Here is a 23,762-nt window from a genome sequence, read left to right as displayed (position 1 = left end):
TTTAAAACCAAGCTGTTGATAACTCGTAAAGTTAGGCATTAGGTATAATTGCATCGAGTACAGGCAGAATTTGTGCAATAATTTCAGGATCATTAATATATATATAAACAAACATGGAAAGGTAAAAGATGGAATATCCATTTTTGTTGGAATATAAGACTCTCACCCATGACTCTCCCCTCCACTTTTCCTCTTTCATTTCATCAACCGGCCCTCGTTCATATTCTCAAAAACAAAGTCACTCGGTTGACTGGCCCTCCCCTAAACGTTACCTAAACAAAAAATAAAAATACAGGCTTGGGACCAATCCCCGCATCGAGCCTCCACCTAAGTGCCATTCTTACCAACTTGCTCCTCAAGTTTATATTTACAAAAAGGGCTTTTTTTATATAAAAATATCTAAGCACAAAGATAGAAAAAAAAATTACGGACATTGTAAAATATGTTAAATATTATCTTTTAAAATTTTAAAATAATTATATGATTTAACTTAATTAAATTCTGATTTAATTTTTCTTATTTAAATTCTCAAAATCTCAAAACCATAATTCTAACATTTTTTTAATTATATAATTATTTCTTAGAACAAATTTATTTGTTTTGGCTGAGCTATCTGCATTTCATAGGTCAAAGGGTCTTCATCACAAAACTATTTAAAATTTAACAACTCTACAACCGTTCTTCTATAGGAGAAAAAAAAGTTTGCATGTGGTTGATGGGATGCACGAACGGAGTCTTTCATTAGCAAAGATGATTATATTCAATTCACTTTGGGTAGGTATTAGGCCTCCAAATTAAACCAAAAAAAAGAAAAAAAAAACATTGAACAATGTTGACATCTACTTGTACACCTTTAACCTCTGATATTTTGTAGACTTTGTTAATATATAATTTGTCAAAAATTTATTTTTTTATAAAAAATTATCTTATACATTGATCAAAGTTTAAAAAATTTATTATCAGTGTATGAAATAAAATATTAATGTCAATTTTATCGTTATAATATAGGTAAATATTAAATTTTATCATTATATTTCAATTTTGTTTAATTTTGATGTTTTGTTTTTAATTTTATTGGTTTTAACATAAAAATAATGGAATTGATGAAAATTTATCATTTATATTAATATATACTTCTTTAAAACTTCAAATTTATTACTTTACAAATCAACAAAATTTAAAATATTTATATTATTTTTTTAAATAATAAAATTTAAAATATTTTGATAAAATTAAAAAAAAACTAAAATACAATGAAAAATTAATTTTGAATAGTAACATAATAGGAAATTTCACCTTAATCCGAGTGAAATAGCATATTTTTTTACATATTATCTGATTCTTCTGTATTTTGTCTTTTTAATGACTAATATAATTGAAAAAAATATATAGGTAATAATGTTAAAAAAGGCTATGAAAATTTCATTTTTAATTAGTAGTGGTATTATGATCAGCATTTATATATGGATAGATTGTTTGATTAAGCTGAACTCAGTCATTAACTCGGATTTTTGTACCCTCTGCTGTGCATACCTTAAGCATGTCTTAATCATTTTTATTTTTAATTTCTCTTGAGAATATTATAATTAACGGGATTGGCTTGCATCTTAGCTGTGATTGCGTGTATAAAATAAGTAATAATTATTCTCTTTGAAAAAGCAGTAATAGTAATTAATCTGTTAAAAAAATGAAAGTCAACTCAAAAAAACTAGTCACAACTCACAAGCCGCTCGTTCCTTTGTATGTGTTTCCATACATTCATTGCATCGTCAAATTTTCAAATACGCGGTTCAATAAAGGATTCCATGCATTGCAGCAGCATTAGTGACGGTGCACCCTCGCCTGCCATCTTCTCGTTCTACACTAATCGGGAGTTATTTAAATTTTTATATATTATCTTAAAATTTTTATATTTATATTTATTTAATTAAAAAATGTATTATAAATATAATAATACATTTAATTCCACGTAATAATGCATGTTATGCTTTAAAAATGGCAAAATCATTAAAAAAAAAAGACTATTTAGTACTTATTACAAACTTGATAAGCAAATTTTTCGTTTAAGACTATCGTATTAAAGTACTTTTATTTAATTCACAAAGAGGGAAATATATTAAATAGTCACAATCTTTTTATTTTATTTCTATTTTTGAATTGTAATATTTGAAAAAAAAAATCATAAAAAAATTAAAAATTAAAATGAAATTATTGATATTATTAAAAAGTTAAAATGTAATTATTAATATTGATAAGCCTCTTTATTATATATTTGTAACTGTTTAAATTCTTATCAGTATGAATTTTATTAATTTTTATTATTATGATATTTTAATTATAAGAACTATCGTATCATCTATTTTATCAAAAAGTAATCAAATGATTTTAATTTATAATTTTTTAATTTTATATCTATTTTCAAATTATTGATAGATTAAAAAAAATTAAAAGGTGATTATTGATATCGACAAATTTTTTTATTTCAGATTTGTAATTATTTTGATTCTTATCAATATGAGTTTTATTATTTTTTATTTTTATTATTTTTTAATCACAAAAATTATTATATCCTTGATTTCGTTAAAAATCAATTGAATTATTTGAATTTATGATATTTTTATTTCATTTTTGTATTTGAGTTATAACACTTGACAAGTATTAAAAAGTTAAAATATAATTATGGATATTAAAAAAATCATTTACAAATATTAAAAATTAAAATGCAATTATTGATACTAATAAGACTCTTTTATGTTAGGTATGTAAGTGTTCTTATTATTTTTAATGCGAGTTTTGATTATTCCGTTGTTTTATGATAAAAAAACAATCATACCATCCATTTCACTAAAAACCAATCCAACGGTTCGAGTTTGCTCGAAATTGCCAGCGATTTACATTTTACCTGTAGTGTAATTGCGATCAAATCAAGAACATCACAAATTGATCGACGGTCATGATTAAAAGAAGTCCAGGTAAAATAATTGTGTGTGAACATAGATTAGCATAAAAGTGGGGTCCTTGAATTGTGGTATGTTAAGAGTATAAAAATGGTGAAAGAGCAAGAGTGCAAGACTATACATAAATAGTAGTAGAAGGAACAGAAGTAGTTTTTGTTAGTTAATGATTTTTGCGAGTGTGTATGGGAGGGAATGGGTGAGCGGTTAATTCAAGTCTTTCAAGTGGTGGTGGTAGCTTGATGGAGAAGAGTGCGCAGGTTAAGCGAATATGCTTTGAAAGTAGTGGGCGTAGGTTAAGCCTGTTACAATAGAATAGAATTATAAACAGCGAAAACAAGAACAAAATTAAAAAAAAAAAGTTAATAGTAAAAAAAAAAAAACCTATTTCTTACAAAGAAAAAAGAGAAATCAAAAAAGAAAAGAGAGAGAGAAAGAGAAAGGGAAAAAAAAGTCGCCGTTGATGATCGATGTCGAGAATGAAGCATCTGTTAAGAAAACTCCACATCGGCGGTGGTTTAAATGAGCACCAACGATTGGCGGAGGCGCGGCCCGTGATCAGCCCAAGTCCGAGCCCGAGTCCGAACTCGACGAACGTGACGGGACCGGGAACGGGAACAACGACTTCTTCTTCATCGTCTTCGGTTAGTTCAGGGACAATGGGGAGAATCGGGACCGTTGAATCGGTCGGGGGAGATCGGACGGCTGGAGATGAGGTGGATTTTAATTTACTGGAGGAAGAGTTTCAGATGCAGTTGGCTTTGGCGATCAGTGCCTCGGATCCCGAGACGGCGCAGATCGACGCCGCTAAAAGGATTAGCCTCGCCGGCACCGACACAAACGCTTTCGTTGAGTTCCTCTCGCTTCGTTATTGGGTAATTTATTCTTTCGTATTTCAAATTTTTTAAGAATTTCTTTTACTCCATATAATTAGGTTTCTCATTCTTAGGTTTTCGAAATTGCATATCCTTTTTTGTATCGGTTTTAATGGCCAAACGATTTTATATTTTCCCCTTAATCTGGTTATTAGGTTTCATTATATTTACACCTTTATCTTCATTTCAGTTTGAATAATTATGTGAATTTTTTGTAAATTGGTAGCATCTTTTATTAATAAATTCTGATTACATTTCATGTTTCCTCATAATAAATTTCTAGCATATTTGTTTATTTATTTTCATTTATATTTTAAAATGAGGAGCTGTCAACTGCAGATCTCATTTCCAGACTTCCTTTTTTCAGTAATAATTTGGAAATTCTTAGTTGGATTGTTTGGGATAAAAATTCACTTGTTAAATCATTCTTCTATTGTTTATGTTTACAGATGCTTTTGATTTGCATGTCAAGCTCGATTGATTTTGCTCCCTCTATTAATTGAAGTTTTGCTAAATATAGTAATTAGTACATCCTTATTGGTTTTATCGACTTTCTCTGATAATTTCTCATTGTTTAACTACGTAAAATTTTGCTTGCCACTTGCCAGCTATGGTTCGTGTTTCTATTATATGAAAATTTCCTTTATTATATAGGCATGGCGTTTTGCCTTTTTTTTTTTTAAACTATGCTATATAATGCTAAAGTCCTTTTTAACCATAGCTAGTTTGGAAGCCTTTTTCCTTATGGTTTCTTGCCATAAACTTTACATGTATGTTTCTTTGAGAAGTTATATATTTCTTGTTATGGATTTTTTATATTGAATTAATCTGAAAATAAACCTTTTCCTCCTTGGGTTTATCAATGCTGTGTACACAGAAAGGTTCCTGTTCATCTCTTCTGTGAGACAAGTGCTAGAACCCATAAGTTGATTTTTTTTTTCTTTTTCTTTTGAAAAGAAAAAGAAAACTAATTTCTAGGCCGTGTTATTTGCAGAACTATAATGTTGTAAACTATGCTGAAAAAATTGTGGATGGGTTTTATGACGTGTATGGCATTGCCTCAACTCTGGGTGTGGAAGGGAAGATGCCTTCTTTGGTTGATCTTCAAGCAGTATCAGTGTTAGATAATGTTGATTATGAAGTAATTTTGGTTAACCGGTTGCTTGATCCTGAATTGCAAGAGCTTGAGAAAAGAGTTTATAACTTATATGTGCAGTCCCGAGCTTTTGGCCGTGGCCCAGTTTTAAGTGGCATGATTCAGAAAATTGCGGAAATAGTTGTTAACAGAATGGGTGGTCCCGTTGCTGATGCTGAAGATATGTTGAGAATGTGGACCTCAAGAAGTTACGAGTTACGGAATTCTCTTAACAGTATCATTCTACCACTTGGCCGGCTTGATGTTGGACTATCTCGCCACAGAGCCTTGCTTTTTAAGGTTGTAAAAACCCTTGACCCATCTTATTTCCATAAGTTAAACTAACTCATGAAATAAATATGTTTTCCTTTTAACTTCACTCATGTCTACATTAGCCCTTCTCTTTCATTTTCATTTGATAACTATCGTTTCACTTGCTTTTCTGCTAGTCATAGTATCCTGCCACTTTTGTCTAATTTTACCTTGCATTAAGGATAAATGTGTCTGGGCCTTTTATGAGGATATCGTTTCATGCTTCTGGTTCTAGGTTCTGGCTGATAGAATTAATCTCCCATGCATGCTGGTCAAAGGGAGCTATTACACTGGTACTGATGATGGAGCTGTGAACTTGGTTAGAATCAACAATGAAAGGTAGTTTCCTCCAGCTCAGATCTACAAATTCTTCTATCTTTGATTTTGGTAACTATGCATTGCATTTCTACAATTTGTGCATATTAGGGCCGTTTTTCTTTAGTACCTCAACATGGTGTCATACCAGTTAAAATTTTCTGTTCATCCCTGTTCTTTAGTTGATGCGAATTTTTTCCTTTATGCTAAATGCACATAAGTTTTGAGTTTTCTATTTGTTCAATTCCGTCCTGTCTTGTGCTTTATGCAGTTTTGCTGTCTAGTCCAAGAGAAAAGGGCAATTTTGTATTGGGACAAGTTTTGCTGATGTAACTAATTATCTGAAAAAATGCAGTGAATATATTATTGATCTGATGGGTGCTCCTGGGACACTAATTCCTGCTGAAGTACCAAGTTGTCACCTCCTAAATTCTGCACTGGATGTAAGGGACTTTGCTGATGTTTCTGAAGCCTCTCAATGTTCATATTTGCTGCTTGACAAAGGATTTAGAAATGTGGAAGCTTCAGCTGCTCTAGATACAGGCCCTAAAGTTGGTGCCACGAGGTCAGCGGAACTTGTCTGCAGTCAGACAAATGAAGATGAGAGGAACCTTGCTGGAAGAGTTGTCTGTGAGAGATCTGAACAGGAGTTTGGGAAGCTTCTTCCCTCGGCACCTAAATCTAGTGAAGTTTTTTCTGGCATTCATGAAAAAACATCATCAGCACAAAAGAGAAAGGTTAAAAATGTTTCTAAGTATGTTATTAGTGCAGCAAAGGACCCGGAATTTGCTCAAAAATTACATGCTGTTTTGTTGGAGAGTGGTGCATCACCTCCTCCAGATTTATTCATGGATATTAATTCACAGGATATTGGTGAACAAAGTATGCATGAACAAGTAGTGAAAAGCACAAATGCCGATGCCACTGCTAGCTGCCAATCAAATGAGTTGTCAAGCAATGAGCACTGTCTTGTACCCCCTGGAATGGAGTCTTTGGAAAATACTAATTCAAATCTTAGACAAAAGCAAATGGCTAAGCATCAAAGAGAGTTGGAAACGAATACCATAAAAACTAATGTTGCATCTTCCTCTGATGCTTCAAATGAGGGATTTCTTCTTGTTGGTAATACAACTAATGATTGGATACAAGTTCGTGAGCCTTCCTTCTGCTCTGCTGCTGAGTTTTGCCAAATACAGCCAGAAAATGTCTTGGCCGCGGTTGAGAAACTGATACAAAGGACTTCTGATACGGATTTCAGTAAAGAATCTGCATTGGAATTGATTGAAACCACAGATAGTGACTTGCATCTGGTTAGTAATGGTCACAGTGAGAAGGTTTATCCTATGCTAAGGGAGGTTTCAGAGTGGGAAATTCAATGGGAGGATCTTCAAATTGGTGATCGCATTGGTATTGGTAAGGTCTCATAATAGAACAATTAATCTTGTTCATTTCTATACATGTAAGGCTATGCTTTCTATTATTCTTTTATGTTTCGGATATCGTATTTCAATTATTAATGTGATACAGTTTGTAACACAATTACAAAAATGTTGGCCAGGATGTCCTGGTGTTTCTTTTTTATTGGCTGGACATATAGTGTGAAAAGCTGAGTCTAATCAGCAGTAGATAGATGAGTTATTTGACAGTGCATCCTACTTTCAGCTTAACCTATCAATATATTATATTTCCTGGCTATTCTGGCATTCGACTTACAGTTCTATGAGTCAATCCAGTATGGTTCACATTCTATCTGAACAGGATTGTGCAAGCCTGCTAAACTTGATAGCTGCAAATGATGTTTGCGAAATAGGTTAAACCTGCTTTTTGGTGCAATAGATTTAAGAATAGGAGCTACCTTTGTTGATTGATTCCTTTTTATATTTATGTTTAATTGGATCTCCAAAGTCATAGAATGTGGTACTTGCTTGAATATGGCTTGACTTTTCTCTACCAGTTTTTGAATATGCTTAATAGATGAACTCTTTTCTTGCAGGATCATATGGTGAGGTCTACAGAGCAGATTGGAATGGCACTGTGAGTTACATTTGCTATTACTCCATTTTCTTTCATGGAACTTGTAGGGGTAATATACTACTTGATGATATGATGACCACAATTATGGTGCTGCATGCAAAAAATTTCAAAAGTTATTAATCTTTCACTGAGCAGTGACATTGACATTGTTTATGCCAAGTTTGCTAGTAGGAAGAGAGACTAGGTCACTATGATTGAATAATTGTGGTACTGTGTGGTGCAAACTTACTTAAATCTAAAAAATCTGACTATTATAGTAAGTCTACTAAGAGCATCAGTGTTAGTGTCTAGTAAATAATTCTTCTAGTGATTGATAACAGTATGTGTATGTGGCTTGTTCCAAAAGTCTCTTTAATGCCTTCTAATGGAATTCTCTTTGTGACTGTTTGTCTAATTGTCTTTTTGGTTCTTCAGGAGGTTGCTGTGAAGAAGTTTTTAGATCAAGACTTCTCTGGTGATGCATTAGTTCAATTTAAATGTGAAGTAAGCCCCCATAAAATAACTTCTTACCACTTCCTCTCATGTTTCCTGTAGAACTGAATGAATTTATATTGTGATCATCTATGTTTGATGACCCTTTGCAGGTTGAAATCATGTTAAGGTTGAGGCATCCAAATGTTGTTCTTTTCATGGGAGCTGTTACTCGCTCCCCACACTTCTCTATACTGACAGAGTTTCTCCCCAGGTTGATTTTCTTTGTAATCTATATACTTCTCTCTTTAGTCGTCAATGTTTTCATCATTAGTACATTAACATTTGTTTGGACGTTCTTTTTTCATTTGTTATGGGTATTTAGTGGGCATTTTAAACTTCATGGTGTTTTCCCTCTGGTTTTAAAGGATGAATCCAGATAATCACGTTATTGCTTGAACTCTGTTCTCACGGGAATGTTGTGTGCATATTTTGTCACTGATGTCATATTTGTAGATATTATGTGTTGGACTCACTTCCTTGTGCCTTTTTTGATGCATACTAAGTGCACATATTTTGTGCTTTGCTGTGTATGAAAACAATGAATCCTTCTCTAGATGTGTCTTTTTATTCAGATAAATACTACACCTCTCTTTTGTTTTTGTGGTTTCTGCCAAGACATTGATTAATTTAAAAGGACAAGGTTGGCCATCCTGTCTTACATTCTTCTTGTTCCTTCCTTATTGTTATGCAGGGGAAGTTTGTATAAGCTACTGCATCGACCCAATCCTCAACTTGATGAGAAGAGACGAATGCGAATGGCTCTTGATGTGGTAGGAATCACAGGGGAATAAATTATTTATCTTTTGCTTCATATTTTGCACTAAAGTCTTCCTGTCTTCCTTTTCCTTTCACACTTCTTCCCTGCCTGATTGTTTTTCTATTTAACTGAAGCTTTCTTATTGTTAGCAGGCTAAAGGAATGAATTATTTGCACACAAGCCATCCTACTATAGTGCATCGAGATTTGAAAACACCAAATCTCCTTGTTGATAAGAACTGGGTTGTAAAGGTGCTTATCTCAAATCTAATTTCTGGCCAAAAGTCTTGATTTTGCTCATAGTTTATTTAAGCAACTTTACAGATTGCTTTATTTTCTGCCAAAAGATGTCTATTCAATTTTTCAAACATGTTTGCTTCTCTATTCAGGTCTGTGATTTTGGGTTGTCACGCATGAAGCATCATACTTTCCTGTCTTCGAAGTCTACTGCTGGAACGGTAGTATTACTAAAAGATAATCCTCATGTTCACTTGGTGTTTTGCCTTACTTTCTTATTTATCCAAATCTGTTGTCCTCTTTTTATAAAGTAAAAGTTTTCTGTTGGATTGCAGCCTGAGTGGATGGCCCCAGAAGTTTTAAGGAATGAACCGGCCAATGAGAAGTAAGTGACTTTAACAGCACGATAGCTTGCATGTGTTACTTTTTGACATTTCTATTCTGTTTCTTATGCAAATAGACTGGCTTGCTTGCAGGTGTGATGTGTACAGTTTTGGTGTGATATTATGGGAGTTGGTTACTTTACGAATTCCCTGGAAGGGTTTGAATCCAATGCAGGTTGTTGGAGCTGTTGGATTCCAGAATAGGCGTCTAGAAATTCCTGAAGATGTTGATCCAACGGTTGCACAGATTATACATGAATGTTGGCAAACGTGAGTTCTAGACGTTGTTTATGTCACATTTTTCTATATCAGGAGAATGGTTATATAATCCTTTCTGGTGATCTTTGCACCAACTCAATCTCTTTAGAATGTTTAATTGGTCTCTGATTTATGGGCACGTGTATAATCATCTGACAATCTTTTCCTTGCATTAAGTTAAAGAATTTGTGATTAAAGTCAATAAACCTTGTTAGTCAGCTTTTATGGTTAAGTCATTGCTTATGGCTATGTTTGTGTCATATAAATCAAACAGTGATAATGATTCTAATGAGATCTTACTATTTTTGACAGTCTGCTAATTGAAAATTTTGCATTAATCCTTCTTGGTCTGTTTTCTTTTTGCAGGGAGCCGCATCTACGACCATCATTTGCACAGCTCATGTCCCGTCTGCGACATCTTCAACATCTGTATATTGAAAGGCCAAATTCCACAAATCAAATTATAGGATGATCAAATGCATTGTTGATGTAATAAGTACTTGATTAGCTATCTCCTGGCTCAAAGAGCCTGGCAGCCGGAAGGTTTTCCTTTTATGTGCAAAGAAAGTTAAGAGTTAGGACTGGGAAAGTGTTGGCCCATTCGAAGTGGGGGATCAGCACTACCCATCCTGAATAGAGTGGATTCCTCTTTAAGTAAGCACAGCTGCATAAGAGCAGTGGAGGATACCACTCAAAGTTTGTGTTTAGTATTATGAATAGGTAGCATCTGTCAAATGTATGAAAGTTCCCAAAAGGGAAAAAAAAAAAAAAAAAACAGAAGAAAAAAAAGAAAGAAAAAAGAAAATAAATAGTCTTCCAAGTTCTTCACCTATTGAGGTCTTTGTTTTGGGTAAGAAATCCAAATCCCAGGAATTGTAAACATCTAATCTCTACAGCTCATTGTGGAAACCAAAAAAAAAAAAAAGGAAAAGAGAAAGGAATTATTTGCATATAATGTGCTCCTTTATCTCTAATGTTCCTCTTGAACTTAAGGATATGTGTTGTAGTTTGGAATTTTTCCTTACCATTTTCAGAAAAAAAAAAAAAGAAAACATTTGCTTTAAATATTTTCCCGGAGAGAGTAATTTTGTGCCAAGTGACGAACATCTATGTATGGAATTCTTCGTGTGCTTCTATGCACTTCAAATGTGAGTAATTTCCCGTCACGCTTAGACCAAAAAAGAACAGTAATTGTTTCCCTGATAATTAGATTTCACGAATTTCTTAAATGAAAGTTTTAATTGTTTTTTCTTTTCACCCAAAAAAAGTTTTCCTTAAATATAAAAATTTCAAAATAAAAAAAAAAAATCTCGGCTACCAAGTGAACTACACAACCATGGCCACCATACTCCTCCACCTATCACTCAAACCAAGAGCAGCTACCGCCCCAGCCTTCCGCTCCCCGATCATACCATCCTCTAAACCCAGATTTCTCACTCTTCAACCCATCAAAGAAACTAATCCTATTACCAAAAAAGTTTCATCCTACAAAAATGGAAATGGCAGCAACACCCCTCCCCTCCCTGAAACAGAGTGCCCTGTTCCACATGAGCAACAACCCATGCACGAATACCAATCTCTCTCCACATCTTTCCCTTTCTCTTGGGCCTCGGGGGACCTTGTAGAATACTGCTCTCGCTTGTTCGTTACAGGTTTTTCTTTCGCGCTCTTAATTGGTCTACCTGTTGCCTGGTTCGGTTCAGTGGGACCCAAATCCGAGCTGTTGAAGCTAGTTCTTGCAGCGGCTTCGAGTGGTATTCTTGTGGTTACAATTGCTGTTTTGAGGATGTATTTGGGTTGGGCTTATGTTGGGAATCGCTTGCTCAGTGCAACTGTTGAATGTAGACTCCTTTGCTTTTTTCAAGTTTTTGTTTCGTTCAAAATTTTGCTCCTTTTGCTTTTCTTTGTTAAACAAAATTCCCCCCTTTTATGAATTGCTTATGGGATTTCTCTTTTGCATGTCTTGCAGATGAAGAAACAGGGTGGTATGATGGACAGGTATTGCTCATGTCTACTTTTATTCCTTAACTTTTGTTTTAGTTTAATTAATTGCCACTTCATTTTATGTTAATCTTCTGTTTTCTAAATGTGCAATGCTTCCACCTATTGGTAGCTACTTTCATGTAATGTTCTTGTTTTCTGTTTGGTGTTCTCTTGAATCCCTACATATATATGATCTTCCCCTTTCCTTCACATTCAAATCCAAGTAACTTTCTAAGTTTCTGCATGCTACGCAGTTTAAGTGATGATTTTTCCTCTCTGAAATGTTGCCACCTTTAACTAATTGACCCGTTACAAAGGCATTTGGCAACTATATTGCAATATGATGGATTACAGTATTTGACAGTCTTGGTTCAAAATTGATCCTTCTAAACTGTATACCCTGTACTATAAGAGGCTGTAACCTAAGAATTCACTCAACCACTTAGATTCCTAAACGGTTAATTCCATGTCCCTACAGTATTTTGAGCATTTGTGATTATTGACTATGCAATGTCAGTAGTTTGTTCATTAGATAGAAATAGCTTCTTGTAATTTGGGATTTTATGCAGTATGATTTCTTAATCCTCACAAATGAGGAAGGGATTGCTACCAAACCAATTTTACAGAAGTTTGTTGTTTTGTTTTTTCAAAAACTACTTCTTAAGGTTCAATCCCAGCTCCTTGCCATCATATAAGTTTTGAGACTTTCAGTTATAGTGAACAAATTTTAGTTAAATGAATATCTTTTGTGGTAGAAAGTAGTGGCTAATGCAGTTTACCTCAACAGATATGGGTCAAGACTGCGGAAGTTTTGGCACGTGACAGGCTTCTTGGTTCATTTTCAGTAAGTATTCTTATATTGGAGTTTTATTCAGGCCAGAGTTCTTCTTCTTCTTTCCCTCTTTTTTTATTGGCCTATGCTGCTGTAAGCCTTTTTTGACCATGCCTAAATCAACACAATAATTTTCCTCTGACTACTACTGACGAAATGACATTTTTATGAACTTTGAAGGCTGGTAAGAAGGTAATTTTTTTCCATTAAAGGAAAAAAAAATGAGGTTCAGAATTTATGGCTCATTCCACGTCACAGTATTGTGATCAGCATTGTGCAGATATCTAATGACATGTAGTTTTCCAGGACTAGAAGTTCAGGGAATTTATTCTTGGGAAAATCTTCTTAATTTGAGAGATAATCCAATGATCGTTGCACTTAACACCATAAAAAGCAATTTTTTTATTTCTACACACTTAAAAGCTCTGCTATGAATTCCCTCCGCAGGTCAAGCCTGTGCTGAGCAGATTAAAATACACTCTAGTAACCCTAGCAGTATCTTTGCTTGTATGCGTTCTTCCCCTCATAAATGTTGATCTGGGAGGCCAAGAGGGTTCCTACACGACATCTAAAGATTTTGGGGTTAGAGCTATACCAGGAATTTACAATGATGATTCTGCAAGATCATTTGAGCCGGATGCGTTCTGTGGTGAACCTGGTCTTCCCTAGTTCACTATCTGTGCAGCTGGTAATACTTTGTATAGTCCATTAATTTATATATTCAAGAGCATATCCTATCTCCTTCAAGTCCTTCATGTATAGTTTTATTCTATTTGCTGCATTTTAGCTGTAATTGCAGTAGCTTGTATATTTCTTTTTCCCTGTCCTTCAAAGCTAATGTTAGTAAATGAAAATTTTGAAATATTTAAGTTAGAAAAGGAAGAATAGAATCTGTTTCCGATGGATTATTGTCTTGGTCGGTAGCTGATTGCATGTGAATGCAACCTGTAAGCAGGTTATGCGCGAGAAAGTACAAGGATGGAGTGATTTGAATTTAAGCCCTATCCCTGTCCTTTCTCTGCCGCACTGATCCCCTCATTTGCGAGGTTTTTTTTTGTTTCCCCAAACTTAAACTTCTACTGCGTGAAGCTACCCAACGTTTTGCCAGACAGACGACTTAGTGTTGAAAGAACTAAGGTGATGCGGTTATCTTTGTTCCCTTCATCAGGGTTTTTATCAAAAAGAAAAAGAAGGTGAATGATTGAAGATAGCACCATTGAAATCTTAGATGTATCGTGTACCCATTCTGTTAATATCTGAGGTCAAAGTCGGTGCCCCTCCCCATTTTGCTTTCATTCAAAGATTTTTCTCGCTTGCAATCCTTTTTGACTTGAATACTTAAATTTACCTGCTCCCTTTAGCCGGCTACTTTTATATCCTTTATATCCTCATCCAAGATTATTCTTATCTGCAAAAGGGATGTTTTCCACATCAATAAATCTTGGAGAGAGATTGAGTTACTGAACGCAAGACTGCCAAACAAATTGATACCCAAAATCTTCATCAGAAATTCACAAATGAGCAACATGTCTCCTCTATCACAATGGCTTGAATTTGGAGACAACTCAAGCTTATATAAGATGGATCCCCTGAAATTGCATTAACTTTGATGCTTGGCTAGGAAACCTGATATCATGACAACGTTTTTCAGACAAAGCAAATCCCACCAACAGCTTCTTTCTCCAAGTAAAACATGGTTCTGGCATGATAGGATAGGGATATCCGGGTTTCAGAAGGTAAAAATGTTTGATTTTGTAAAATTTTTTCCAAAAAGTTAAAAGGTAGGTTCATGCACCTGACCATCATTATTTATCCTTTACACTAAAAGGTTAGAACCCTTTGTTGATTTCGTGCCAATATTTAAGCTCACGTTACATATATTGTCCCTCTACACTGTATTTCACTATTAAATCAAGCACCATCCATCAAAATGTGACAAAAACTCAGCTTTTAGCGTGAAATCATCGACTACTGCTATAATTATAAAGTGGCCTAGTTTAAATTTTAGCTTTTCATGTGAAATTTAAGAATGATAAATATATAAGATTGGGATACATGTTGATGAACAATTAAGACAACATTTTCAAGCAAAAGGAATTAGAAAATTATGAAGAAAGTTTGACGCAGCCTGGCAGCCATTCATTGTCCTTTTCTAGATTCAATGGAACATAATATTTCACATAAAATAAAAAAAGTGAAAGAGTGGCACTAAGCCACCAACCATGTCTACTCTTCAACAACAAATTGTATCCGACAAGTTCTCCTCCCATGTCCTAAAATTGCAATCATCCAACATAAATATTCCAGATAAAAATAGGAAAGAAAATGAAAGAGATGGAAAACCAGTTCCAATGGCCCCCAGAATGGTTTTTGATTTTGTGGAAAAATGGTGCAGTTTATGGCCAAAACCATAAGTAATGCTCACAGGTAGTCAAACATTGGTTAAGGTGTCATTTGGATGCAATCGACATTCGTGGATTTTCTTAAGTAATTATTTATTTTCAAAATTATTATTTAATATAAAAATAATTTAATACTTTAATAATTATTTATTAATTTTATAAATATTAAATAATTTAAAATTTTATCATATATATAAATTTTATTTAATATCTTTAAAATAAATTTTTTAAAAATATAATTCATTATTTTTACATATAAATACATATTTTATCATTAATTTTATTATCCCTTGTACAACAACCAATTTTACATCCGATGCTATTTTTAGTCTCAACAAAACTCCATCCATCTCAAAGATAAAACCTGGAAAAGGAAGGGAAACAAGAAACTCTTTAGTGGATACGACCAAGTGTAACCTTAAATCTTTGCTGCCAATGAGTTTAGAAAGAATAGCAAATAAACAGCATTAATTAAATGTAATAAATAATAAAATGAGAGGGGGTAAGGGTCCCACCTGAAAGTGAAAATCCGGAATGGTTCATGCACCTTGCCCACTTCCCTTGTCTTTCCCATTCCAAAACGCGAAAAATATTTCACTAATATTTTTTTTATTATTCTGATTAATTCCCAGCTTGATTTTTTGTCAGAATATATCAATTCAATCTTTGCTTGTTCATAATGAACAACACCACCACCCAACACGCGCAAAAACCCAAACCCAAAACAAAAACTAAAGGAATAACCTTTGTTCTTCTTTATCATTTCCTTTCTTTCCCAACCTTTAAAGATATTTGCTTTGTTTCATTTTTCACCCCCATTTTTTGTTTTCAAGTCCTACAGCCTAGTTGTGCTTGCAGGTTAGTGAACATCTTTCATCATTGGTCAAAATTCTAGATTTTTCTTTGAGTTTTTTTTTCCTGTTCTTCTTTTCTTGATTGAATATGCATTACATGGAGTTAAAAATCTTGTTTTGTTTTAATGTGTTATGATATAGTTTCTGGGGTTTGCTTGGTTTGGCTGAAGAAGTGATTCAGAACATATGGGAAGTGAATTTGATTAGTATTTTTGAGTTGGTTGAATTGAGGGCTGTTAGGTAGAGAAAATGGCTTGTAAAAAGATTCATTTCTGCAGATTTCCCAGTAACAAAATGGAGCATTTAATTTTATTGGTTGACTGAAGGAACAGGATCTGATACATTGGGTGAATGCTTTAGGTATATTATTTATTTGGAGCATTGAAGACATTGTTATGCTATCTGTAAAATTTGGGATTTTAGTCTTTTTTTTGCGCTTTTAATATTTTCCGGCCTTCTTGTCATAAGAAAGTGGGCATTGTTCTGGTTCTGTATATGAGGAAAAAATTATTCATCTTCTCGTTTTTTTAGAAGATTTAACTTCAAGATTCAAATTTTGCATTCCTCTATGCCTCTGAATTAGAAAGTTTTTAATTGCTTTGTCAATTAGTGGAGTCTTTCATGGTTGTTTTTAGTCGATGGTGAATGAAGGAGATTTTATCCGTTTGGTGCTTCTTCCACTCATAATGTGGATATTTCGCCAGTGACACCGTTGAACTCATGTTAACTCTCAGCTATGGGGGAATTTCAATGCCATAATGAGTCTTTATTTTAGAATGATGTTTCCAAATACAGGGGAGAAGATCTGGTTTGAGTTGAAGTAGATACAATAAAGGGCCAAAAAGGATGTTATTCGAGGTCTTGAGGTTATAAGGATGATAGCTAGATGCTAGGTCAATCAGGTTTGGCACCATTCCTATTTCTTGGAAGTGAGTGTGAGTGTTGAAATAGACAAGAATGTTGCATTTGATTTGGTGAATTCAAAAAGTTAGGATTCATGAATGTCCCAGTATCAAGGTAATGAACCTCCATTTATTCTATAGAATATTTTGGATCTCGATGAACTTTAAATTTACACAAAGGTTTGATGAACTTACTAAGATGTGCACTGCACTCATTTAGAAATTAAGCTGTTACTGATGTAATTCATTCACTTTGGAGTTTGTTCTATTCATCAACGAAATGAAATATGAGGAATGTCAAATATAAGACTGTTGTACCTCAATACGATTTTCAAATTATGGATGGTAATGGCTTGGATTGTCACCCAATTATGAATGGTAGTGTAAGTGCAAACTACAACAAAGTAATCCTTGTATGATAGTGAACATTAAGTTATTGAATTTCAAAATTTTGTTTGGTCGATCTGAAAGATGTTTTGTTCATTTATTTATGTTGATAACTATTCACCATGTATTGACATTTAGCAGTTCTTCAATCTTACCACAATTGTTTGCCTTCTTTTGTATGGCATCTACATGTTGGTATCATTTATTTCATTCTTTTTCTAAAGTAACACTATTATGTATTTTATCGTAGAATGAAACTACCGTCTTTGTGAATGGATAATTGCTTATCAAATTGAGAACATGTCCATTATGTCTAAGGGTGTTGTTTGAAATGGTGATGGTTCTCTACCTAGAATTGCACAGAGCCATATGCCGCGTGGAAGACTTCCTATAACGGATCTAAAAGCAGCTTGTGATATTGAACATATGAGTTCTACATCTAAAATTCAGCATGACCTGTGGCCTCTAGATGAAATTGATCCAAAGAAAGCAAAGTTTCCTTGCTGTCTAGTTTGGACTCCACTCCCAGTTGCCTCATGGTTGGCACCTTTCATTGGACATGTTGGCATTTGTAGGGAGGATGGAGCAATTTTGGACTTTTCAGGATCAAATTTTGTGAATGTTGAGGATTTTGCTTTTGGTGCTGCAGCTCGATATATTCAACTTGATAGAAGCAAGGTATAGTTTTGAGCAGATGTTCTGAATTGAACCTTTTACATCTCTCCATGTACACGTTGCCATCATAATGCTACCTTATTCTCCAAACTAGTAGAACTCTTTATTTGGAAACAATGATGCATTTCTATTTCTCCTCGTGTGCTTTTATGTGAGTTGATTTTTTTCATTTATGAAAAAGAAATTGAGCTGCTTAAAACAAGTAGTTGTTTTATTAACTATTTTTACTGTGGAATTAGTGTTGCTTTCCTCCAAACCTGGCTGGGCACACATGCAAGCATGGTTATCAGCATGCAGAGTATGGGACTGCAGTCACATGGGATGATGCCTTGCGGTCTAGTGTGCGTCAGTTCGAGCACAAGAGCTACAACCTCTTCATATGCAACTCTCACTCATTTGTTGCCAATTTTCTCAACCGACTGTGCTATGGTGGATCAATGGATTGGAACATGATAACTGTGGCAGCTCTAATACTTTTTAAGGGGCATTGGGTTAACAGCATGTCAATAATAAGATCATTCCTCCCTTTCACAGTAGTGCTCTGCCTGGGGTTAGTACTGGTTGGCTGGCCATTCTTGGTTGGACTATTTTCATTCTCTCTCCTCCTTATGGGGTGGTTTCTGTTGGGTACTTACTGTGTCAAAACCTTATTGGAAAGCTAGAGCTTTTTATTTTTCATTAAAATTGATTTTTTGTTAGTTGAAAGATGCATAGTTGGTACAGTTTGGTGTTTCTTTAAAAAACCTAGGTTTATAATATCTGACAGAGAGTGGCAGTAGGTTCCATGTGGAACTACTGGCTAATGCCAAGAGATATAATTTCTTCCCTCCGTCAAGAAACTGAATTGTAGATTTGCTTCATAAACAGAAATTGAACATTAGAATAAGACTGAATTAATGTTGTTTTCAGATGCAGATGTTATTGAGATTTCATTCTTATGTGAATGCCACTGGAACAAGACATTGCTTCATTTGAATATTTAAGTCCTAATCTGCCTCGAGAGAAGTTGAGCTAACTGACTTGTCTCTAAGTCACTGAAGACATCATTCTGCTAGAATGTTTGTCAAATGGGTGTTTTGGATTTTTTTTTTTCTAAAATTAAACACTCAATTAAACAGCTTTTCAGGAATCATGGCAAAAGCATTTGAATATAAACAATTTCAACAACAGTGACCCCAAAATAGGCCAATTAGGGAAATGACCGGTATCTGAGCGCCAGCGAGCCCGTGGAAAGGGCTGGCCGGGGCTGCCAACAGCACCATGGCTACATTAACCCAAATTTTTATCCTCTTAGGCTGCATTGTTGTGATTTTGAATTACCAAGAAGTTAGAGTAGGGACATCTATCGTCCCCTGAAGTTGGGACATTTTGTACCAGAATTAGCATACTACATTTTATCGTTTATGCAAGTTGCTTTCCCAAAAACCCCAAGCAAAGCATAAATGAACAACAATCACTTCAGCATTTGCACCCCAGCTCTCCAGCCAAGGAGGCTCAGAGATTGGATTCAATGAGAACTGAAACCCACTTAATTGTGAGCATATAAATAAATTCAGATCAAAACTGCAATTCTGATCATTAACATTAACTGGCTCCTGTCAATTGAGTGTAAGAGTAAGATCATGTCTGACTTACTCAAGGACAACAGTCATCTTTAAGTTGAAACAAAAATATAAAATAAAATAGTCAGCTTGAGTTGAGATAAGATCAAGAACAACATCACCAAAGAAAAAGGATTTCAAGAGTATAGGATGCTCGATAAGCTTATCACTTTCTTATTTTGAGGAGGTTGAATTTTAAGTCATGTAATGGAGACAAATAAAGTTCCCCTTATGCACCATACTTGGGCGCCTTCCAAAGCTTAAATGCTATCTCATGCAGCAACCTGTCAGCTGGTATGGTGAGATTTCCAGAATGCTGCAACGAAAAAGTATTTAATATAATAAGCAAAAAAGGCTGAAACAAGTATTAAATCAATAACACCAATATATACCATATTCTGGATGAATTATGCATGCAAAAGAACCCGTCCAAATTAAGAACATAGGATACCAAGGTAATTTTTCAAGTTACAAGGTACCATTTCACTTAAGTTATGAAATAAAATTGGAAAGAGGCAGGCTTGGAGACATGATGTAGTCAAAATTACTTTATAACCTAATCTAACAAACTATAAATAGAGCTTCATAAAGTATCTCACAGTGTCAATTTGTACCTCTTTGAAATCTTCAAAAGAAAATGACTCTACCATATCCTTGCGGGTTACAGCATACTGATATTGAGCAATTAACATGGGACTGTGGTGCCTGTAGACCATAAATTAGGTTTTTTATCCACACAAAGCGTCACAAAATGCAGAGTAAGTGTCCACAAAGTTTTCTTACCGAACATCATTTCTTGGACTTTCTCCTCTCATGTTGTAACTCTGTCGAGGGAAAAGTGCAGAAAGATGAGGATTCTTCTCAAAGTTTGGGCTCAAAATTGACAAATCAGGATCATCAGCCTTTGACACATAGCCATAGCCCATCACGAGGGACAAGTGTAGACGGGAACCAATTTCAGTTCCAGGCTGAGCTACAAGCATAATGGCACCAAGCAGAGCATTCATGAATTCCATGTCACTTGCAGTAGCTTTACCCTCTTCAACATTCAAATTCTCCCCAGACCCAATGTGCAAAATTACTAAATCAAACTGGCCGGATTCCATTATCTTTCCTTCTTGGAATCCAAGTAAGGTCAGCAATTCGGAAGCCAATTTATCAACTGACAATGCAGGGGGAGAATTGCTATTTCCATATAATCTATTCAAGTCCAATACACTGAAGCCAATTTTTTCTCCAAATGATTTCAAATTAGAATTGTTAGTGAATAGAGCAGCTCTCATTCCCATAAACCTGAAGTGAGATAAAGAAGCACGTTGGCTGGCATATTCTGAGCACTAATAATGAGAAGCAAGCAAGTGCATGACAATACCTCTCTGACATGGTTGGAATCACGGATGACTCCTGAGACTTTTGCCCATTCTGACAAAACCAAAGAGCATTAAAGAATTTATCATGAAATTTCACTTTCCAATTACCAAGAATAATATGTATCTTACCTTGTTAAAATATGCTTCACACGCATCCACCAGGAGTGCAAACTCTCTTACTATCCTAACATCCTCGCTTTCTGCAATCTAAATCCAAGTAAATCCCAATAATGGTGGATGAATAACAACAATTAGAAATGCCAAAAGAAGCATGGATTTAATTACTAAGAAAGTAAAGGGGAGCAAGTGAAAAAATGGTACCTGAATATAAAAATAAATAAATACAAATAGGAATGACAAGGAGAATAGAGATGAATTAGCAATGGAATGGAAAACTAACACAGAACCCATAAGCCTATTCTGCCAATGATCAAATAAAAGAACGATAAACTAAGCAACCCATTATTATATCAATCCCTTTCAAACAATTAATTTGCTTCTTAATGCACAAACAACCTACGATTTCGTTAATAACAGCGAAAACAATTAGCAAAAAATAGGTATTTTTCCCAACAATCCAAAAAAAAAAAAAAGAAGAAGCAAAGAATCTCTCTTTCTACGTTTGCTTGTATCTTAAAGAGGTTATATCTTCATTACCCACTGCCTAAAGTGGGAGATGAAAAGGAAAAATGACAAGTAAAGGAAAAGAGAGAATGGGAACCTGAAGGAGGAGCATTAGGGAGGCTCAAGAAACCACAGTTGGCTTTAGATGCGAGAGAGTGGGGATGGGTATGTGATGGCTCAATGAAACGAGCCAACCCGTCCCCGTATAACACCAATCCTCGGCTTGGCTTGTCCGCCATTGCTGTTACTCAAATGCCCGAACAGGCTTGAAACAAAAAAAAAAAAAAAGAGAAAAGAAAGAGAAGGAAGGAGAGACGGAGAATCCTCTTTCTTTGGGAAGCGTGGATGTTTATATTTGGAGAATATTTTACACGTGGATCGCATTATAAGGGTAATTTCGAGGGAAAATATCAAAATATCATCTACAATTTAAAAAATAGTCCAAATTTTCATTATTTTATTCAAAGTGAATAATAAAGTCTCTACTAAATCTGTAATTAAACTTTAATGATTTTAAATTAATTTAAAAAATATAAATTAATTAAAAAATAAAATATTTGAATAAATATTAATTTTAAATTCAATTAAAGATATATTTATCACTTTTGAATAAAATAATAAAACTTTTCGTTACTTTTTTAATAATGAAGATTTTTTTTTCATTTTAATATTTTAATAAAAAATACAAAACAAAATAAAAAAATTTGCGGCTATAGAAGTTATTTCAATGATTAGACAAAGAAAAAAGATAGGGTGGTAGGGTAATACAAAGGACTTGTTCTCGTTGGTTGAATCCATGGCTTCAAACAACCATACATCAGAAACAGAGAGCTTTTGTCCTTGAATCTCTTTTTCTATCTAATGTATTTAACTGCGAAATCTTTCTGTCTCTGAAACCAGGTAGTACTGTTGTTTCAGCGTTGATCTGTTGTTTAGAGAGCGGATTGAGAACTCTCGCTACGAGGGATTTGGACGGTGGCTTAAGAGGATCCGATGCTGTAAATAATTTATTAATATTTTTAAATTATTCGAATTTAATTTAAATAAAATTTAAATTTGATTTGATTATTATTAAATCGAGTTTGAGTAGTTCGATTCATAGATCGAGTTGAATTCGAGTATTTTTATATTTGATTCAAGAAGTTTATAAATTTAATCGAATTTTTATATTTGAAATTTTTTTAATATTTTAATTAATAAAATATTTTGAATTTAAATTCGAATATAAATAATCGAGCTCTTATCGAGTATAAAAATCAAATTTATTTTTATATATTAATTGAATAAATTTAAGTAGTTCAATTACGATCATAAATCGAACTTAAATTAAAAAAATAAAACTCAATTTAATTTGAATCAAATATCAAATTTCAGATTAAGAATTAAATTTAAATTTAAACTTTTTAATATTAATTCGATTCAACTTAATTACATACTTAAAAAGGACCATTTGATTAAGAAAGATCGAGTCCTACTAGGCTTAAGAAACTGAAAAATAGTAAATTCGATACATGATATATTCTGACCCGAGACAAACTTAAAAATAAATAACTATTTAAAACTAATAAATTTTTATTAATTTTAATTATTTATATAACATATAATTATTATTTAAAAATAAAAAAAATAAATATTCAAGCGCAACACGTGATAACAAAATCTAATACTTTTAAAATGAAAATTGATTATTTTTATAAAAAAATTATATGAAATAATTATATTATGTTAATATATATTTATTTTATTTAAATTGTGTCATATAATTATATTATTAAAAAATTAATTATTTGTTATAAATAATTAATTTATTTATTAAAATAAATATTTATCGTTTAATTATCACATATGATATGTAATAAATAATTAATTTTTTTACTAATTTAATTATATGACATGATTTAAATGAAAAAATATATTAAAATGATATAAATGGTTTATACAATACTTTTTTTTATTCTAAAATAAATTGATAGTAATTCTAATAAAATGAAAATTTTCCTTCATTAGCTTTAGCTTAATCAATAAAATATTCGTTACATTTGATGACTTTAAACATTTTCAAGTGCTAGTTTAGCATCGAGGTGAAAATTAATTTTTACATTCAAATTTAATTTTTTATTTAATTTTAATGTTAATAAATGGTTGCTTTTGTATTTAATCATAATTTAATGGGTAAATTAATTTTATTATTTGTATATTTTTAATTATTATTATTAGATATATATTTATATTTCAAATCATCATTGTTTTTCCTTTTCAGTATATCAAAAAAATTAAAAATTTTAAATCATATTTTTCAACATACTTTTAATCGCATTTTTTAATAAAAAGTTTTATAACCATAATAATAATAATATTAAATTAATTCTCAGTCCCAATGATAATATCAATCAATTCCA

General features: G+C 33.2%; 4 protein-coding genes across 8 annotated transcripts; 3 read left to right on the top strand and 1 right to left on the bottom strand.

Moving 5' to 3' along the window:
• The first annotated feature begins 3,380 nt into the window (after positions 1-3,380).
• On the top strand, positions 3,381-10,683 carry LOC111286776 (putative serine/threonine-protein kinase SIS8). 2 transcript variants are annotated; one of them, XM_022876971.2, is made up of 13 exons: positions 3,381-3,829; positions 4,824-5,264; positions 5,512-5,615; positions 5,947-7,004; positions 7,585-7,625; positions 8,040-8,108; positions 8,210-8,310; positions 8,791-8,869; positions 9,009-9,107; positions 9,245-9,313; positions 9,428-9,477; positions 9,569-9,745; positions 10,100-10,683. In XM_022876971.2, the coding sequence occupies exons 1-13, from the start codon at positions 3,425-3,427 to the stop codon at positions 10,203-10,205; spliced, it is 2,799 nt and encodes a 932-aa protein (XP_022732706.2). In that variant the 5' UTR covers positions 3,381-3,424; the 3' UTR covers positions 10,206-10,683. The 2 variants fall into 2 exon arrangements, with proteins under 2 accessions (XP_022732706.2, XP_022732705.2); XM_022876970.2 differs by having other exon boundaries at positions 9,006-9,107.
• A 188-nt stretch (positions 10,684-10,871) lies between these two features.
• On the top strand, positions 10,872-13,449 carry LOC111286777 (YCF36, putative (DUF1230)). The gene is made up of 4 exons (XM_022876974.2): positions 10,872-11,574; positions 11,703-11,731; positions 12,504-12,560; positions 12,996-13,449. Exons 1-4 carry the CDS (start codon positions 10,962-10,964, stop codon positions 13,215-13,217), a joined length of 921 nt encoding a protein of 306 aa, XP_022732709.2. The 5' UTR covers positions 10,872-10,961; the 3' UTR covers positions 13,218-13,449.
• Positions 13,450-15,560: 2,111 nt separating this feature from the next.
• LOC111284879 (protein REVERSION-TO-ETHYLENE SENSITIVITY1-like) lies at positions 15,561-18,676 on the top strand. Of its 3 annotated transcripts, none has more exons than XM_022873948.2 (3): positions 15,561-15,808; positions 17,447-17,771; positions 18,008-18,676. In XM_022873948.2, the coding sequence occupies exons 1-3, from the start codon at positions 15,630-15,632 to the stop codon at positions 18,428-18,430; spliced, it is 927 nt and encodes a 308-aa protein (XP_022729683.2). In that variant the 5' UTR covers positions 15,561-15,629; the 3' UTR covers positions 18,431-18,676. The 3 variants fall into 3 exon arrangements, with proteins under 3 accessions (XP_022729683.2, XP_022729685.2, XP_022729688.2); XM_022873950.2 differs by having other exon boundaries at positions 15,632-15,808; positions 17,344-17,771; XM_022873953.2 differs by having other exon boundaries at positions 15,669-15,808; positions 17,412-17,771.
• Positions 18,677-19,319: 643 nt separating this feature from the next.
• Positions 19,320-21,690, bottom strand: LOC111284878 (rhomboid family protein). Of its 2 annotated transcripts, none has more exons than XM_022873945.2 (6): positions 21,461-21,690; positions 20,869-20,939; positions 20,742-20,791; positions 20,153-20,662; positions 19,984-20,074; positions 19,320-19,685 (listed from the first exon to the last, which is right to left on the bottom strand). In XM_022873945.2, the coding sequence occupies exons 1-6, from the start codon at positions 21,600-21,602 to the stop codon at positions 19,599-19,601; spliced, it is 951 nt and encodes a 316-aa protein (XP_022729680.1). In that variant the 5' UTR covers positions 21,603-21,690; the 3' UTR covers positions 19,320-19,598. The 2 variants fall into 2 exon arrangements, with proteins under 2 accessions (XP_022729680.1, XP_022729682.1); XM_022873947.2 differs by having other exon boundaries at positions 20,869-20,946; positions 21,461-21,683.
• Positions 21,691-23,762: the final 2,072 nt, after the last annotated feature.

Source organism: Durio zibethinus, chromosome 6, assembly GCF_047325235.1.
Source record: "Durio zibethinus cultivar Kanyao isolate XHJ-2024 chromosome 6, ASM4732523v1, whole genome shotgun sequence".
Lineage (NCBI taxonomy): Eukaryota > Viridiplantae > Streptophyta > Magnoliopsida > Malvales > Malvaceae > Durio > Durio zibethinus.
The sequence above is the reverse complement of the archived record's forward strand: the minus strand, read 5'-3'. Positions and strand labels throughout refer to the sequence as shown.

Coding starts and splice junctions, on each gene's coding strand:
- LOC111284878 (XM_022873945.2), bottom strand. CDS start 21,602: ATGGCGGACAAGCCAAGCCGAGGATTGGTGTTATACGGGGACGGGTTG. Junction 20,792..20,868: donor GTGAAGCATATTTTAACAAG/GTAAGATACATA, acceptor TGGTTTTGTCAG/AATGGGCAAAAGTCTCAGGA. Junction 19,686..19,983: donor CTTTTGAAGATTTCAAAGAG/GTACAAATTGAC, acceptor TTTTCGTTGCAG/CATTCTGGAAATCTCACCAT.
- LOC111286776 (XM_022876970.2), top strand. CDS start 3,425: ATGTCGAGAATGAAGCATCTGTTAAGAAAACTCCACATCGGCGGTGGT. Junction 7,626..8,039: donor GAGCAGATTGGAATGGCACT/GTGAGTTACATT, acceptor TTGGTTCTTCAG/GAGGTTGCTGTGAAGAAGTT. Junction 8,311..8,790: donor CTGACAGAGTTTCTCCCCAG/GTTGATTTTCTT, acceptor ATTGTTATGCAG/GGGAAGTTTGTATAAGCTAC.
- LOC111286777 (XM_022876974.2), top strand. CDS start 10,962: ATGAAAGTTTTAATTGTTTTTTCTTTTCACCCAAAAAAAGTTTTCCTT. Junction 11,732..12,503: donor CAGGGTGGTATGATGGACAG/GTATTGCTCATG, acceptor TTACCTCAACAG/ATATGGGTCAAGACTGCGGA. Junction 12,561..12,995: donor GGCTTCTTGGTTCATTTTCA/GTAAGTATTCTT, acceptor TTCCCTCCGCAG/GTCAAGCCTGTGCTGAGCAG.
- LOC111284879 (XM_022873948.2), top strand. CDS start 15,630: ATGAACAACACCACCACCCAACACGCGCAAAAACCCAAACCCAAAACA. Junction 15,809..17,446: donor CAGCCTAGTTGTGCTTGCAG/GTTAGTGAACAT, acceptor TTCTCTACCTAG/AATTGCACAGAGCCATATGC. Junction 17,772..18,007: donor TTCAACTTGATAGAAGCAAG/GTATAGTTTTGA, acceptor CTGTGGAATTAG/TGTTGCTTTCCTCCAAACCT.